The sequence below is a fragment of the Elephantulus edwardii genome, unplaced genomic scaffold (genome assembly GCF_000299155.1).
Source record: "Elephantulus edwardii isolate Elephantulus edwardi_28Jun2011 unplaced genomic scaffold, EleEdw1.0 scaffold00039, whole genome shotgun sequence".
NCBI lineage: Eukaryota > Metazoa > Chordata > Mammalia > Macroscelidea > Macroscelididae > Elephantulus > Elephantulus edwardii.
The window spans coordinates 14,653,834-14,667,693 of NW_006399789.1; the positions used below are offsets into that span (position 1 = coordinate 14,653,834).

The 13,860-nt window shown below is 36.1% G+C and overlaps 1 protein-coding gene across 1 annotated transcript in view; it reads right to left on the bottom strand.

Annotated features, from left to right (window-relative positions):
• Positions 1-1,685: 1,685 nt before the first annotated feature.
• Positions 1,686-13,860, bottom strand: part of ENPP1 (ectonucleotide pyrophosphatase/phosphodiesterase 1) — a 116,771-nt gene continuing 104,596 nt past the window's right edge. The window contains exons 20-25 of the mRNA XM_006884988.1: positions 12,327-12,481; positions 8,300-8,429; positions 7,127-7,207; positions 6,174-6,306; positions 5,076-5,238; positions 1,686-1,856 (exon numbers count right to left, since the gene is read on the bottom strand). Of these exons, the coding sequence (XP_006885050.1) occupies positions 1,686-1,856; positions 5,076-5,238; positions 6,174-6,306; positions 7,127-7,207; positions 8,300-8,429; positions 12,327-12,481 (833 nt within the window). The remainder of the gene's footprint in view (positions 1,857-5,075; positions 5,239-6,173; positions 6,307-7,126; positions 7,208-8,299; positions 8,430-12,326; positions 12,482-13,860) is intronic.

Below are 13,860 nucleotides of genomic sequence, written 5' to 3' on the forward strand. Positions count from 1 at the left end.
GCATATACTGAAACATTTACTGATTTTTAGAAATATTTTTAATTTCCATCTGGCTCTCTGACCTGTCATGAACGAACTGACTAGCATGAGATTTTCTACGGAAATTGACTACTTTACTTGTGAAGTACTGAACTGAGACACAGAAGTAAATTCACATTTTAAATTGATTGACAGACACATGAAATTGGACAATGAATAAGCAAGAACAAAGAAACGATGCCTCTGGATTGTGATGCTGGTGAAGATTACCGAGTATACTCTATGGACCACTAAAGAACAAACAAATCTGTCTGGAAAGAAGAGGAGGCAGAGTGCTCTTTAGAAGCAAGGACGGTGAGATTTCTCACATACTTTGGGAATGTCATCAGGAAGGGTAAAGTGCCTACAAAAGAACAACAACAAAAAAATAGAGAAAGAGAGGAAGATTCTCAGCGAGAAGCTTTACCACAGTGACTGCAACAATGGGCCGAGGCACAGCAGAGATTGTGAGAGACTGCAAAACTCCAGGCAGGGTTTCGTTCTGTTTTCTGCAGAGTCAACTGTGAGTCAAGGCCAATGTGATGGCATCTAACAACATCACATTTTACTGCATGGAACTGATGACAACCAACAGTAGAAAAAGATGTTTAAAAGAGAAAGGCATGCATATGCCTGGGAGTATATTACAAGAATATAGGTGAATAATAGATACGAACTGATGGTGACATGGTCTCCAAATCCATAGAACTTCAAAAGGTACAGCTTAATGAAGAACAGCTATGAGGCTAGTGGGATAATTTTTGCACAGAGAAGAAAATGTTCTTAATAAATGCTCCAATAAAAGAAAATGTTGCCTTTTATTGTGCTGACACGTTCTCTCAAGTTTCATCAAGATAACTTATTGTGTTGACAAGCTCTCTGAAGTTTCACCAAGAAAATGCTTATTTTTCTAAAACAGTCACTTTTGAGCTGTTTCCAACCTATATTACTTCCCAGTCAGCAGGATGAGAATACTTTTCTTTCTTTGTACAAATGTGGAATAAAATATTCTATCAGGCAGATAAACACAGATTCATAGATGATCTCCTGAAGGTCTGCATTGTGAGAACTATTACTTAATCTGAATAAAACAAGAAAAAAAAATAACATTGATATTTTCACTCTTCATACAGTAGGTAGAAAAGAGAAATATGACTTTAGAAATATTGTGCTTCCATTAATCTTTGACTGAAAGAAATGAAAATCTGAGCTACCAGAAATCCAGAATCACTTAAATTTCTGTGATGATACTAATAGTCTGTGAACTATTCTAATCTTATCCATTCATCTACTGTTGGCCAACTCCATAAAGTTTATTAAAATGTAAATACATGATTTTCAGAGAATGTTTACATCTTCCTCCCCTTAAGAAAAGTAAAACAGCAGTCTGGGGTATGGTCTGTCTTTATTCTAGAAAACTTGAACAAGGTATACAAATTGTACGCATTCAAATATGTGCAAGACTCAACAGGAACATTCTCCTACTGCTGAGCTGAGTCCACAAGTTTCCCTGAGATGTTCATATCACAGAGGAGTCCCAGTTCTAACTCTGGTTGACAGTTTCTAAACAATGCAATGATATGAATAGACGGTTGTATAAAATATAAGGTTCTTTTTTTAAAAAAAGATCTATGGTGTGTTTTTAGAATAAAAAAAATATATACAGTTCATTCTTCTTGGCTGAGAGTTGGCAAATGTGTTTTCAATCTTAAAATGTCTGAAACTGGCTCTTTTCTTTCTTGATAGAAGCTCAGTCCAGTGATGTGCTCAATATCTGCGATCCGGGCTCCATGTAACTGCAGCAACTCTTCAACCCATAATGATTCTGGCCTCCCATTCTGTGGGTACAGGAAAGAAAGAAAAGTCACTGATGAACCATCAGTTCACATTCCCCACTTAAATCATCTCCACACTGTATAAATAACCAGCTGGGATGTGTTAGCTCCCAAAGAGAAGAGAACAGATTTGCTAGGAGCAGTCGCCGCTTTGAAGAAGACTGTAATACACAACGTGTATGTCTGTTTAATTGCATATAGTAGTGAAGGAGAGTATGTCTGAAACTTAAACAGTGTAGGGTTAATACTGAAGTTACATATCACAATACAAAGAATGCAGGAATTAAAATGAACAAATTCAGATTCAAGTCTTAATTCTACCATTACCTTACCAAGTAAACTGGGACTAGTTATTTAAATCTGAATCTAGATCCTTTAGATAGACTCTCTTTGTAGCGCTGCTTTGTTAAGTAAATGGAATAATGAGTGTAAAAGCTTTATGTAAACACTAGTTCTTAATATCATGAGTTACCTACTCAGTCTTATGAAAAATGGGCTTGGGAAAGAAATCAAACGCAATTTTATCTCCGGTAAAGTAGTAAAAGCTCAAGCGATTTGAGATCAAGAAGGAATTATAGGCAGATGCTTTGGCAAATTCAAAAAAAGGATAGAAATCATACATCTCTGTGGTAGTGTATATTTTTCTGAAAAATATCACTGAAGAAGATCAGATGAAAAAACTATTTACCAGGCAGTACTTTTACAAAATCCTTCAATAACGATTCATGGCCCTTTGAACATAGTCAGTTGAACTTAATATAGACTTTTCATATAGTTGGAAAACAGACCGCTAAACTTCATTTTTCCCCATTAGCCTCTAATTACTCACGATCCACTACTGCTTCCCTACTTAGTCTCCCTCTCCAGAAGAATGTTTGGTTTTATTCTAAGGAGACAACTTTGGTGTTTATTGTTCTGGAACTGCACTGCCAATACAAAGGCAAGCAGTTCGAACCCACCAGCTCCTTCACAGGAGAAAGACAGGTAATCACTTCCATGTAATTTACTGCCTCTGAAAACCTGCTGGAGGATCAGCTACAGGTCAGTTCTGACTCGATGGCAGGCCACCATAACAACTCTATGGAGAAGAGCCTGGACTTGAGGGATGTTTGGACACTAGCCACTTGTCATGAGTTCCAAAGCATCCATTCTCCCGGACAATACCCACTTAGACCTAAGACACTACTGCAGAGAGGAAACAAGTGGATACTGACTGTTGACATTCAGGTAACAGGTAGAGGTATACCGCATTTTACTGCAGTTAGCAGATCCTGAATTTTTTACAAAGCGGAGGTTTGTGGCAGTCATGTGTTAAAACAAGTCAACTGGCACCATTCTTCCACAGCATATGCTCATTATCTGTCTCCCTGTCACATTTCAGCAGTCTCCACAAAATTTCAAACTTTCTCATAACACTGTTAGACAATTAATAGCCTATAATATAGAGTAAGTGAATTTCTGTATGCCCTGAGAAATGAAGAAAACTCGTATGACTTGTTTTCTCACAATATTCCCTTTGCTGCAATGGTCTAGAACCGAGATATGCCCATTACATGCGATATACCTACAAATAATCCTCTCTCCTGTTCAAGTTCAGTACTTAGTGTCTTCTAGGTACACTGCCATTATATTATTTGATAAAAAGTTCAAATTTAAGATATTGGTATAATATAATTTTGTAATGGTAGAGAAAAAAATGAAAATACGTTATTCGTAACACTTGAAATCATTATGGTCAATGAGATGTAAGCAAACTCATTGCTGTCTTTCTTTTAAAAAACATGTTCTACCTTCCTTTTTCTCCCAAAGGGGAAAATGTACATATATCTAAAGAAACCGAACTAAATTTTAGCCCATGAGGACTTTGGATCAAAGCCACATGCTGAGAATGGTGCAACAGAAAGATAAAAAATGGCTGAATTCTTGATGGTGGTGTTGAGCCAATGTATCATATTTAGACATGTACCTCTGGAATTTCTAACTCTTTACTTTTTCAAGTCACTTTAAGTAGGTCTTGTGTTATTTTTAGTTGAACTTCTTTCGAACTCTGGTACATTCAATCTCTCAATGAAAAAGCAATAAAGTATAACATCCACAATATTGATCATTTAGCAGTTAAGATTCACAACACACATACAAATAGCTGAGACCCTGCTGTTCTAATTTAATTGTGAAAATAAAAAACAGCTTGATGAGAAATGTGTTCTATGAGGAATTTTCAAATAGTGCAGAAAGTTTCTCATAAACAATTAGGGAGAAATGTAGCAACTCTTTTAATAACAAGTACATGGAAAAACTATTAGGGATAGCAAGTAGCCCACAGCAAATACTAATGTCTGTTTTATCTATTTTGTTAGCTGCTGTGTCCCCAATTCCACAGTAGTTGACAAGAAATATTTGTTACATGACTAAATGGCTGGATCAAAAGAGGGATAAATGAACAATTAAAGAGGTGAATGAATGAGGCTGAGCTCAAAACAGGCCTTAAGATCATTTTGACCATAGGGTCTAGGTGTCTACTGGCACTGATATGAAAGCCTGACCATGTTTGCGGATTCTGATCCAGACTGACTCAATGAGAGGGAAAAAAAAAATTTACACACACACACACACAGAGAAAATGTGGAAGTACTCTGAAAAAGAAAATATTCTGGCTTACCATAAAGAAAACAAAATAGTTTAAATTGCATGCAATCTTTATGTTCTAAGATAAATGAGATAAATATAAGATAAAATGTAATGACCAATATGTCATGTATCCAACAGTGGATGGGCAATAGGGATAAAGGTTAATTGAGGATAAGATAATATGTAATGTATTCAAACCAACACTAGACTGGCAATAGGAACCACAACTTTAAAACTATTTTATGACAATGCTGATAATTCTGGAATAATAAATCAAAGTTCTGAATTAAAAAATAAGTTCATACTTCAAGTAAGTTAGAAGAACGTGGTTAAGCCATGGAGGTCACTCAGTTTTTTACTCTCTGTTCTAATATTTAGTATCTTTAACACATGTTTAAGAGTGGTCATCCTCAAAGATACCGTAATGGCTCAAATTTAAAGCCATTCTGTAATTTCAAGCTGCATAAATATTCAAGAGTCATGACTTTTTTCCCTCTAGTATCAGATTTCACACACACACACACACACACACACACACACACACACACACACATATTTTAAAAAAATTCAGGTAAATTAAGAAAAGCTACTTACCACACAGCTTTCACTGTTATCAGGCCTGTGAGGCAGAAGAAAAGCTAATGTATCTAAACTTTCACACTGCACGGGAGTCTGTGATGTGTTTTTACAACTTGTCAGCACAATGAAGAAGTGAGTTGGAATCAGAACTTCTTGATTACGGATGAGTTTGCGGTTTCTGTAAAACATGCCAGTATTCACTTTAAGAAACACATGCCTATCTTCCTTTTCATGACTATTACAGGAAAGCATTGTTTTAATACTAAAAAGAAAATAGCTATAAATAGCTATTTTTTAATAGTTAAAAAGAAAATTATTCTTTAATAAAAATTATTATTTTTAATAGCTAAAAAGAAAATCTACTAAATCATTTATATATATTGTCAATTAGTAGAAAAAGTGAAATAAAAGTATTGCAACATTTTATTAGACTGATAATTAGAAGACAGAAAAATTAAATCCAAATAATTTCTATTTTCTACACAAATGAAATTTTCTTTATAATTTAACTAAATACTCTGGGCTTTAAAGATTTAAAGAAAATAAAATATCATTTTGAACACCTACAATGAAAGTTTCAAAGTGTTACTGAGACCCTTTTAAACTCTGCACTTGTGGTAAGGAAAGTGGAGAGAATGGATCTAGTGAGGACTGTTAATCTAGTTTCTTCAGGTAAGACACATTGCTGTAAATTTTACTTTAACTGGCTTTTCTTTTGTATCTCAATTTTTAAAAATGTGTAAATATTTGTTTTTCTATTAGTAGGAAGAGGTGCAGAAGTGTGGGGGACCTATCTGTCTTTATGGGAATTGGCTTTGTGTTGTGGATGATAATGATGATGGGGACAGCTCCCCCGAGTGGAGTTGGTAGAGGTCAGATATGTCTGTCTCTACATGGCCCTTGCTCTTTCTACACTGGAAAAGACACCCTAGAGAAATATCTCCCTGATTACTGAGAGAAATATCAGAAGGGTTCAGATATTCTGAAGGTTTCAAATGTAGTCTAAAATGTCCCATATATAAACAAGCAAACAAAAAGACGTTCTGATGATCCAGTTGATGACAGTGATTCCATTTGACATAATTTTTATGAGTCAATGAAATATGTTCTTACTGTTTCAGAGTCTCTGAGGAATCATAAAGTCCATCATAATCAAAGTCAAACACAGGACCACTAACAACATTGACACCATTTCTCTCATCAGCATATCTTCGCAGTAGACTGCCATGGATATACTGCCATATAACTGCAACAGGAAAGAAGAGAGGATGACTTGAAAAAGACATATGTTAAAATGTATCACACTGCTACATAAAATAAATTAACATTATTATCCAAATAGAACATATGTAATAAATTGAGATAAAGTAAAGTTGGGCTTCTGGTCTTAATGCAAGGCCAACATTCTTTACGTATCTTTGGCATTTGGGGGACTTAGCCTCATTTTCAGGCATCACTGAACTTGGAATCACAATTTTTCTGAATTTGGAGTAAGCAACCATCTTTAAGCCATCACCAATGCAAATTTAATGTTTTATTCAAATTTACTATAATATTCTTCCTTTGAAATATACACAAGTATTTTCATTATGAATTAGAGTGAAAGTCTACTTGTTAGGTGCTGTATTTTCAATTTCCATAAGTCAATTTAAATACTGAAAGAATATTTATTCCTGTAAGAATCAAAGGCTGTAACAGTTAATGAGGAGATAAAAACCTATTCATTACAAATAAAAAATAATTATAAACTTCCAAATAGTTAAACAGAGAAACTGATTGAGAATTACTATAAATATTGGTAAAATGTATTAGCTAGATAAATTTTAAGAAGAATATTACATATTTTTTCAGTGAAAAAATGTTTATAAACATTTTAATACAAAGCAGAATAGTAGAGTATATTGTAATTTTGACTAGGCTAGTATACTATTATTTTAAAAATTATACATTTAAGATATACTTGATATCTAATAACTTAGCTGACTAAATTTTTCCCATTACAAAGAAAATACTTTACTATACAGAAAGTCATTGAAATGATCAAATACAAGGTTGAAAATGTGTACCTTGAAAGCTCGGGTACATTGGCACTATATTAGTGGTAAGCAATGCTTCAGAATGTATTTGACTTGAATCTTTATTTAGCTCTACAAAGGAAAAAAGACAACTTGTTCAATTTTAACAAGCAATATAAAAAAATTACAGTTTCTTAAGGGAAGTAATTTTTAAAAAATTACTGATCATCATCTTAAATGTACAAAATATCCTAGGTTTGGGATCAGTAGGAAATCCAATGTGTGTGTCAAGTTCCTTTAAAGAAAAAAAAATTCAAATATTTAGATCTTTCCTTCTTCAGGATGGATTCCTCAAAGAAACAGAAACTTAGGGAATAAGAGCCCCAAATGAAGTATATTACTTTACATAGTGTACTTTGTAAAAAATGCATTGTGTTGGCAGTCTTCTTCCCTTAAACTCTTTCATAGTAAAGAGTGAAAAAGAGAATATTTGGCTTTAGAACCACACCTACTACCCAGAAAAAAACACCACAGGATGTCTGGCTCAAACTGCGGTACAAGGATTCTTTGTATGAATTTTAAGCGTGGACTTGGTCTATTTTTATAATGCAACAGCCAAATTCTGACCTCAGACACTTAACTCCAGGGACTGGCCTGGATTCTAAGGGTATTTGAATACCTCGACGTTTGAGATTTGTCTTTTTACGTCTGGCCTCAAAATGTCTTCTCATTGATATACAATCTTGATAATTATATATAAAGAAAATAATCAAATACTTAGTTTCCTAAAAACAAGTCCCTTGAAGCCATGTATCAGTGAGGAAGCATGCATGCTTAACCTTTACCTTTACTTAATTCTTTGGCAATTTACATTTTCTTTGTAACAGCAGAGCTATAGCCCCTTCCCATGAACCTGATGTGCACTTCCAGTTTCACTGTTTCTCCAATTCCATCTAAACGGAATGAGGACAAGAAAAGTACAGTGCTTGACAGACTCTATATGCACTAAATGAACTAACTTTTAGGGGGTAAAAGTTTTATGAACTTTGCATTTTCGATGCTTTACATGGTTTTCAAATAATTCTATTTCACAATTATGACCAATTAAAAACAGCAGGGCTAGTACAATGACTGATAGTGTATGCTGGGCTTGTAAAGACGGCAGAAGAGAAGAGGCGAAGGGAGTGGGCAGAGAAGGGGCAGGGGAGGATGAAGATGACTTACGTGGTGGGGACAGGAAGCCATAACTCAGTTTCACATTATTTTTATAAAATGAGCATTTATGGACAGGACTAGGAGAAATTCGAAGATCCTGGTAAAAACAGTTGGAAAAGTTTTCTGTGGAGAAACTGTCCTGTAGAACAAAATGAAATAAAGAAACCAATTAGGTATCCAATACAGATGAAATGGTTATTTTATGAGTAATAAAAGATGCATAGAAAGAGAGCAATTGGCCTAGTAGACAGAAAGCCATGCTCCCAAGCCAAAGGTGGGTGAGTCTATTCCATGGCCCTCAGGCCTCCCCTGAATTGTTTTTGGTGAAACATTCTTTTAGGTCGTGTCACCCTGATATGTCCACTTGCTGTACAGAGGTAACCCGTGGTTGCTGTGAAATTGAACACTGTGACATTGATGAGTCAAATGGGAGAATGGTTACCCATAGCAGACAGAGTTGGGTGGTGCTCCCTGATTAAAACAAGCTTGGAAGAAGGAGTAGCATCCACTTCCAAAATAGCTTGCCTCTGGAAACCCTATGAGCTTGGAGAAAGGACAAAAGTTACACAGGTGTCCAGGTCTTTCATTCACAGGGTCGCTATGAGTCGCCTGCGACTCGACGGCATTTAACCACAGCAACAATAAAAGATGATCATATTATAAAATTAGGATGTTCACATGGTTTATTCTTGCTATGCTCTATTCACCTATATATATTTTTCTTATTTAAATGTAAAATGCTTCACAATATTAAGGAAATCAATCTTTTGTTATATATCTGTAAATATATTCCCTATTTTGCTATATTAATCTTGTTGATCATATATTTTTGTACAAATTTTATATAATTTATAAAGTTTATGCAGTAAAGCATATGATTTCCAAAAAGATATGTGTTCTTCTGCATAGTCAGTCACAAAATCAAAAGTAAGAGGGAAAGAACCACTAAAAAGCAATGTAAAAATACCAGGAGTATAATAATATTACCAGGGAGCTCTGGTGGCCTAGTGGTAAGAAACTGCACTGCAATCCCAAAGGCATGTACTTCGAATCCACCAGCTGCTCCATGGGAGAAGGCTGGGATAATCTGCTCCTGTGTGTGATTTACTGTCTCTGAAAACCCACTGGAGGGTTACCTATGGATTAGTTCCTACTTGACAGTATAAAACAACAACAACATAACGATGACTGAATTTTCACAACTTTGATTGTATATGAAAAGTTAAAATACAAATAAAATCAAGGAACTTCATAATTAAGATATTAAATAACAATAACTAATATTGGGAAAGCTGCACTGTATTACAAAGCCAAGTGAAAAAGTTTACATGCACACCACATATATTCTTAGCAGAGATAACACATTGATATATGAACACACAGGTCTGTTCTATTTATTAGTTATTGGTAGGAATTTTAGTTATTAAAATCCAATTGTTAACCTTCAGGTCCACTTTTTCAAATCTCCCATCTCATACTAGAGCTTGCCAGTTAGTTACTTCCAGTTTCTGAAAGTCTAGTCAAACCTTCTAGTTAAACCTTCAATTCATGTAAAATCTGAATTTAATCCTCTTTGCTTCACTCTTTCAAGAGAGCTCTGATGCTGTACTGTATTCCCTAAGGTGTTGCACTGCTAAACAAAGGGTTATGTCTCCAGCATTTTGAATCCACCAGCTACGCAGAGGGAGAAAGATGGGCAATCTCTTCTCCTTAAGATTTTAAACCTCAGAAACTCAATGGAGGGTCACTATGAGTTAGAACCTACTTGATGGTACTGAGTTTGAGTTTTTAATTCTAATGCTCATCATATTAAGGGATCTCTGAACCCTATTCTCTTGAAGGCCTAACTCTTCGAGTTAGGAGGATGGTTAGGATTCCCAGCCTACACCTGTTTGTTCTGGGATTTTCCTCACATTGAGTTTATGTGGCATTGAACTTTAATGGCTTATTTCTTAAGGGAAGACCTTGAGATTTGGTTAACTGGGATACGTGGAAGAAATTTCTCTACTCACCAGTTTCTTTATGCTTTTTTTAGTTTGGGAATAAAGGCAGCTACTCAGCTCCCTATGACATCAGTGCATTAGTAGGACCCTACTCACTTATAAGGCACACAGTTTGAATCTACCAGATGCTCCACAGAAGACAGACAGACAATCTCCTATGCAGTTTACTGCCTCCTGAAAAGCCACTTGAGGGTCAGCCATGAGCTGGTTCTGACTCAACAGTGCACAACAACAGCTTATTTATAAATGGATTATGTACACACAGGTCTAGAAACATTCTGGTTCAGGAGAAGTAAATGCTTTACACTTGGGACTATTAAGAAAATAAATCTGTGCTCAGAAGACTCAGACTCACAGAACTCTGCTTCAATCTACTCCAAATTTCTTGTAGCACAAGGAGTATGTCCCTTTTTCTAATGGTAAGCTTCACAATAGGAACTCTGCACAGAGGTCCTTCTTCTGCACTTATTTCTGCGGCCTTACAGCAGGACGCTTCTCATCCACTTCCTGCTCTACCTAGAGGCAGTTCGAATTCCCCAGTTGCTACACAGTAGAAAAGTGGACAGTCTCCTCCCATAAAGATTTAAAATCCCATACTCTGATGGAAGGATTGCAATGAGTTAGAATCAACTCAATGACAAGTTTGTACTGGTGGGTCCAGCAAGTATTCTACCTTCAGAAACATCTCAATATGAGGCAGAACATCTCAACATGAGGTAGATCTTAGTGTTTCTGTTTACATATAACAACAAACTCCAGTTAATACCATCAAGCTCTCTCCAAAACCCCTGATCAAGCTCCAGTGCAGTTGACAGCACTAGTTAACCTGCAGGTTCCAGATTAGCAGCATCTGCCCCCACTATGCTTCCCTCTGTTTCAAAGAGAAGTTCTGAGAGCCTCCCCCATTCACTAGGCTTGGTGAAGAGACAGAAAACCTTTCCCTTTTTACTGATCACTGGGACGTTCTCGTAAGAAACTAAGACATAGAGTCTGGGCTTGCCAAGTGTAATAACAATAATTATCATCCAGTTATATCTGAATTTGACATAAACAATGAATAATTTTTAACCAAACTATCTCCCATGTAATGTCTGCATTATACCTGGCAACCTCAGTAACAACAGGAACATTGGTTGGTCAATGTAGGAACAGTTGTGTAGACTCCCAGTTGGCACTGGGGGAAAGATTACTGTAAAAAGTTTGTCCTTCTCTTTAGAAATCTGAAACTTGGTGGCCACTTAGTATTAATTTGTGGTCTTCCAATTTGGGGACAGTAAATAAAAGAAGCTTGTTGGCTGGGATTGGTGAGTATTAAGGTAGAATGCGGATTCTGCTGGACAGAGGTAACTTGTGGTTGCTGTGGTGCTAAACACTATGCCACTAATGTGCCAAATGGGATAATGGTTACTCATGGTGGACAGTGTTTGGTGGAGCTTCCTGAATAAAACAAGCTTGGAAGCAGGAGTGGCATCCACTTCCGAAATGGCTTGCGTCCAGAAACTCTGAACATGAACGACCAGTTATACAAGTGTTCAGGTCTTTGTTCATAGGGTCGCTATGAGTCGTCTATGACTTGACAGCACTTAACAACAACAACAAATAAAAGTATCAGCTTGGTTTTACACACTCTCACACACAATATCTCAATATATTTACTAGATAAGGGAGATTCCATAACCAGATAAATCTTGTGTCTGAGCAGCTGTATATTTAGAGGTGAGTGACTATAACTGACTTCATAAAATTATGAGTCAAAATAGTAAAATATTAAAACAGGAAAAGGAGAGGATTCTTATTTTCACACCTTTCATTTCACAAAAGATGAGATTTAAAATATAGTACTCAAAGTTAAAATATTTACTTGGAGGTAAAGTTATCTCTGGAATCTTACTGTTCTGATTCCCAGTCTTGGAATTCTACAGTTTAGGAACTGATGACAGAGTTAAGATGAAACGTGAGAAACTATGTTTTGAATGTTTTACTTAATGATTATAATCTTAAATAGCTATACATAAGAGTTGACAAATACTTGCATTTCTGCCAACAGTGTAGGACGTCCAAAGGGGCATGAGGAAGTCATGGCTGTACCCACTCACAAACTGGTGCTGATAAAGAAGACAGACAGTGCTGTTCTTCTGGAGATTCCTGGGTCTTCCATAGGGTAAAGCACCACGCTTAATAATCTTCTCTTTGTAGGGAGAAAAGGAAAGCACCATTTATAGGCATTTAATATGATTTACATAATGATATACAATGATAATATTCATTTAACCTACTAAAAACAATTTTTAAAACGATTCTTAACTATAAAGAAAACCATATGACAAGAACTAACACTACAAATAAATAACAAACCAAAAGAGATTTACTACAATTTTTTACCAGAAGATCCTGAAAAAGCAATGTAAAATCAAGATCTCACAAGAGGATATTACATGAAATTGCTATACATGACAGTTATGAGAATTTAAATTACACCAACAAGAATGCTTTCATATTATTTCAACTATTTGTTCTTTAGGACAGCATCCAAAATGTAAATTTTCAGCATGATACGTGTACTTAGCAAACAAAAGTTCAGAACTGCAACTATGAGAATTCAAGTGAAGAAGCTCTAGCTGTTAGTTGCTGTGCTTTTAAAGGTTGATTATTCAAAATGACTTTACTAGCCACTGGATTTGACTTTGCCACGTGAATGGGCAGAAATATGTGAACAGGATGTGCTAGCTTATCCACAAGGAGCTTGGCTAGTCACGCCACTGACCAGACATAGAGGCAGATTAGAAAGTTTTATCAACAGCAAAGAAGAAGGAAGCCTGCAGCGTGTGCCCTATGGGGCCAGAGACTCTTGTGTCAACTAAACTTATAGTAGCAGCAGCAGAGGCCAAAGCTGAGGATGAGAGATCTGACATGACACAGAGTGGACCTTAGGACTGTTATACCATTAAACCAGAGCTAAGAGCCTTTTGCCCAAGTTTGTTGGACAACTGTGTGGGCCATAATTCACAGATCTAAGAACTCTGTAACACTACCCTAAAGCCGTGAAGCTCAAAGCTGAGGTATCTGTGAGTAAATTTAGGAGGCTTTCCTGACTGTATTCTACTAATAGCATGAATTATAGCCTTTTGCCATCCCCAGTATGGTTCTGTGTAGTCTATGATCTGACACATCATATTTTAGGTCCAGCAAAACAGTAAAACTGGTGTTGAAATGAGTAGAAAGAGGTGTGGGAGTATAGGGGTCATGTTTGACCTCATGGGAATTGATCTTGTGTTGCTGATGCTGTTGATGGGGACAGTTCTCCTTAATATAACTGTTAAAGGTTGGATATGGTTGTCTCCATGTGGCCCTTGCTCTTCTTTACAGTTGCCTTAGAGTTGGCTCCAATTTATGGTGACTTTACCTTTTTATTACAGAATGAAATGTTGCCTGGCCCTGCCGCATATTCATGGTATGACAACTGTGATATATTGTTGGTATAAAATACTGAATCTCTTTACTGCCCTCTTTTGAGGGCCAGATTCTTTGTGTTGTTGCTGTTAGGTGCCATTGAGTTCACTAGGATTC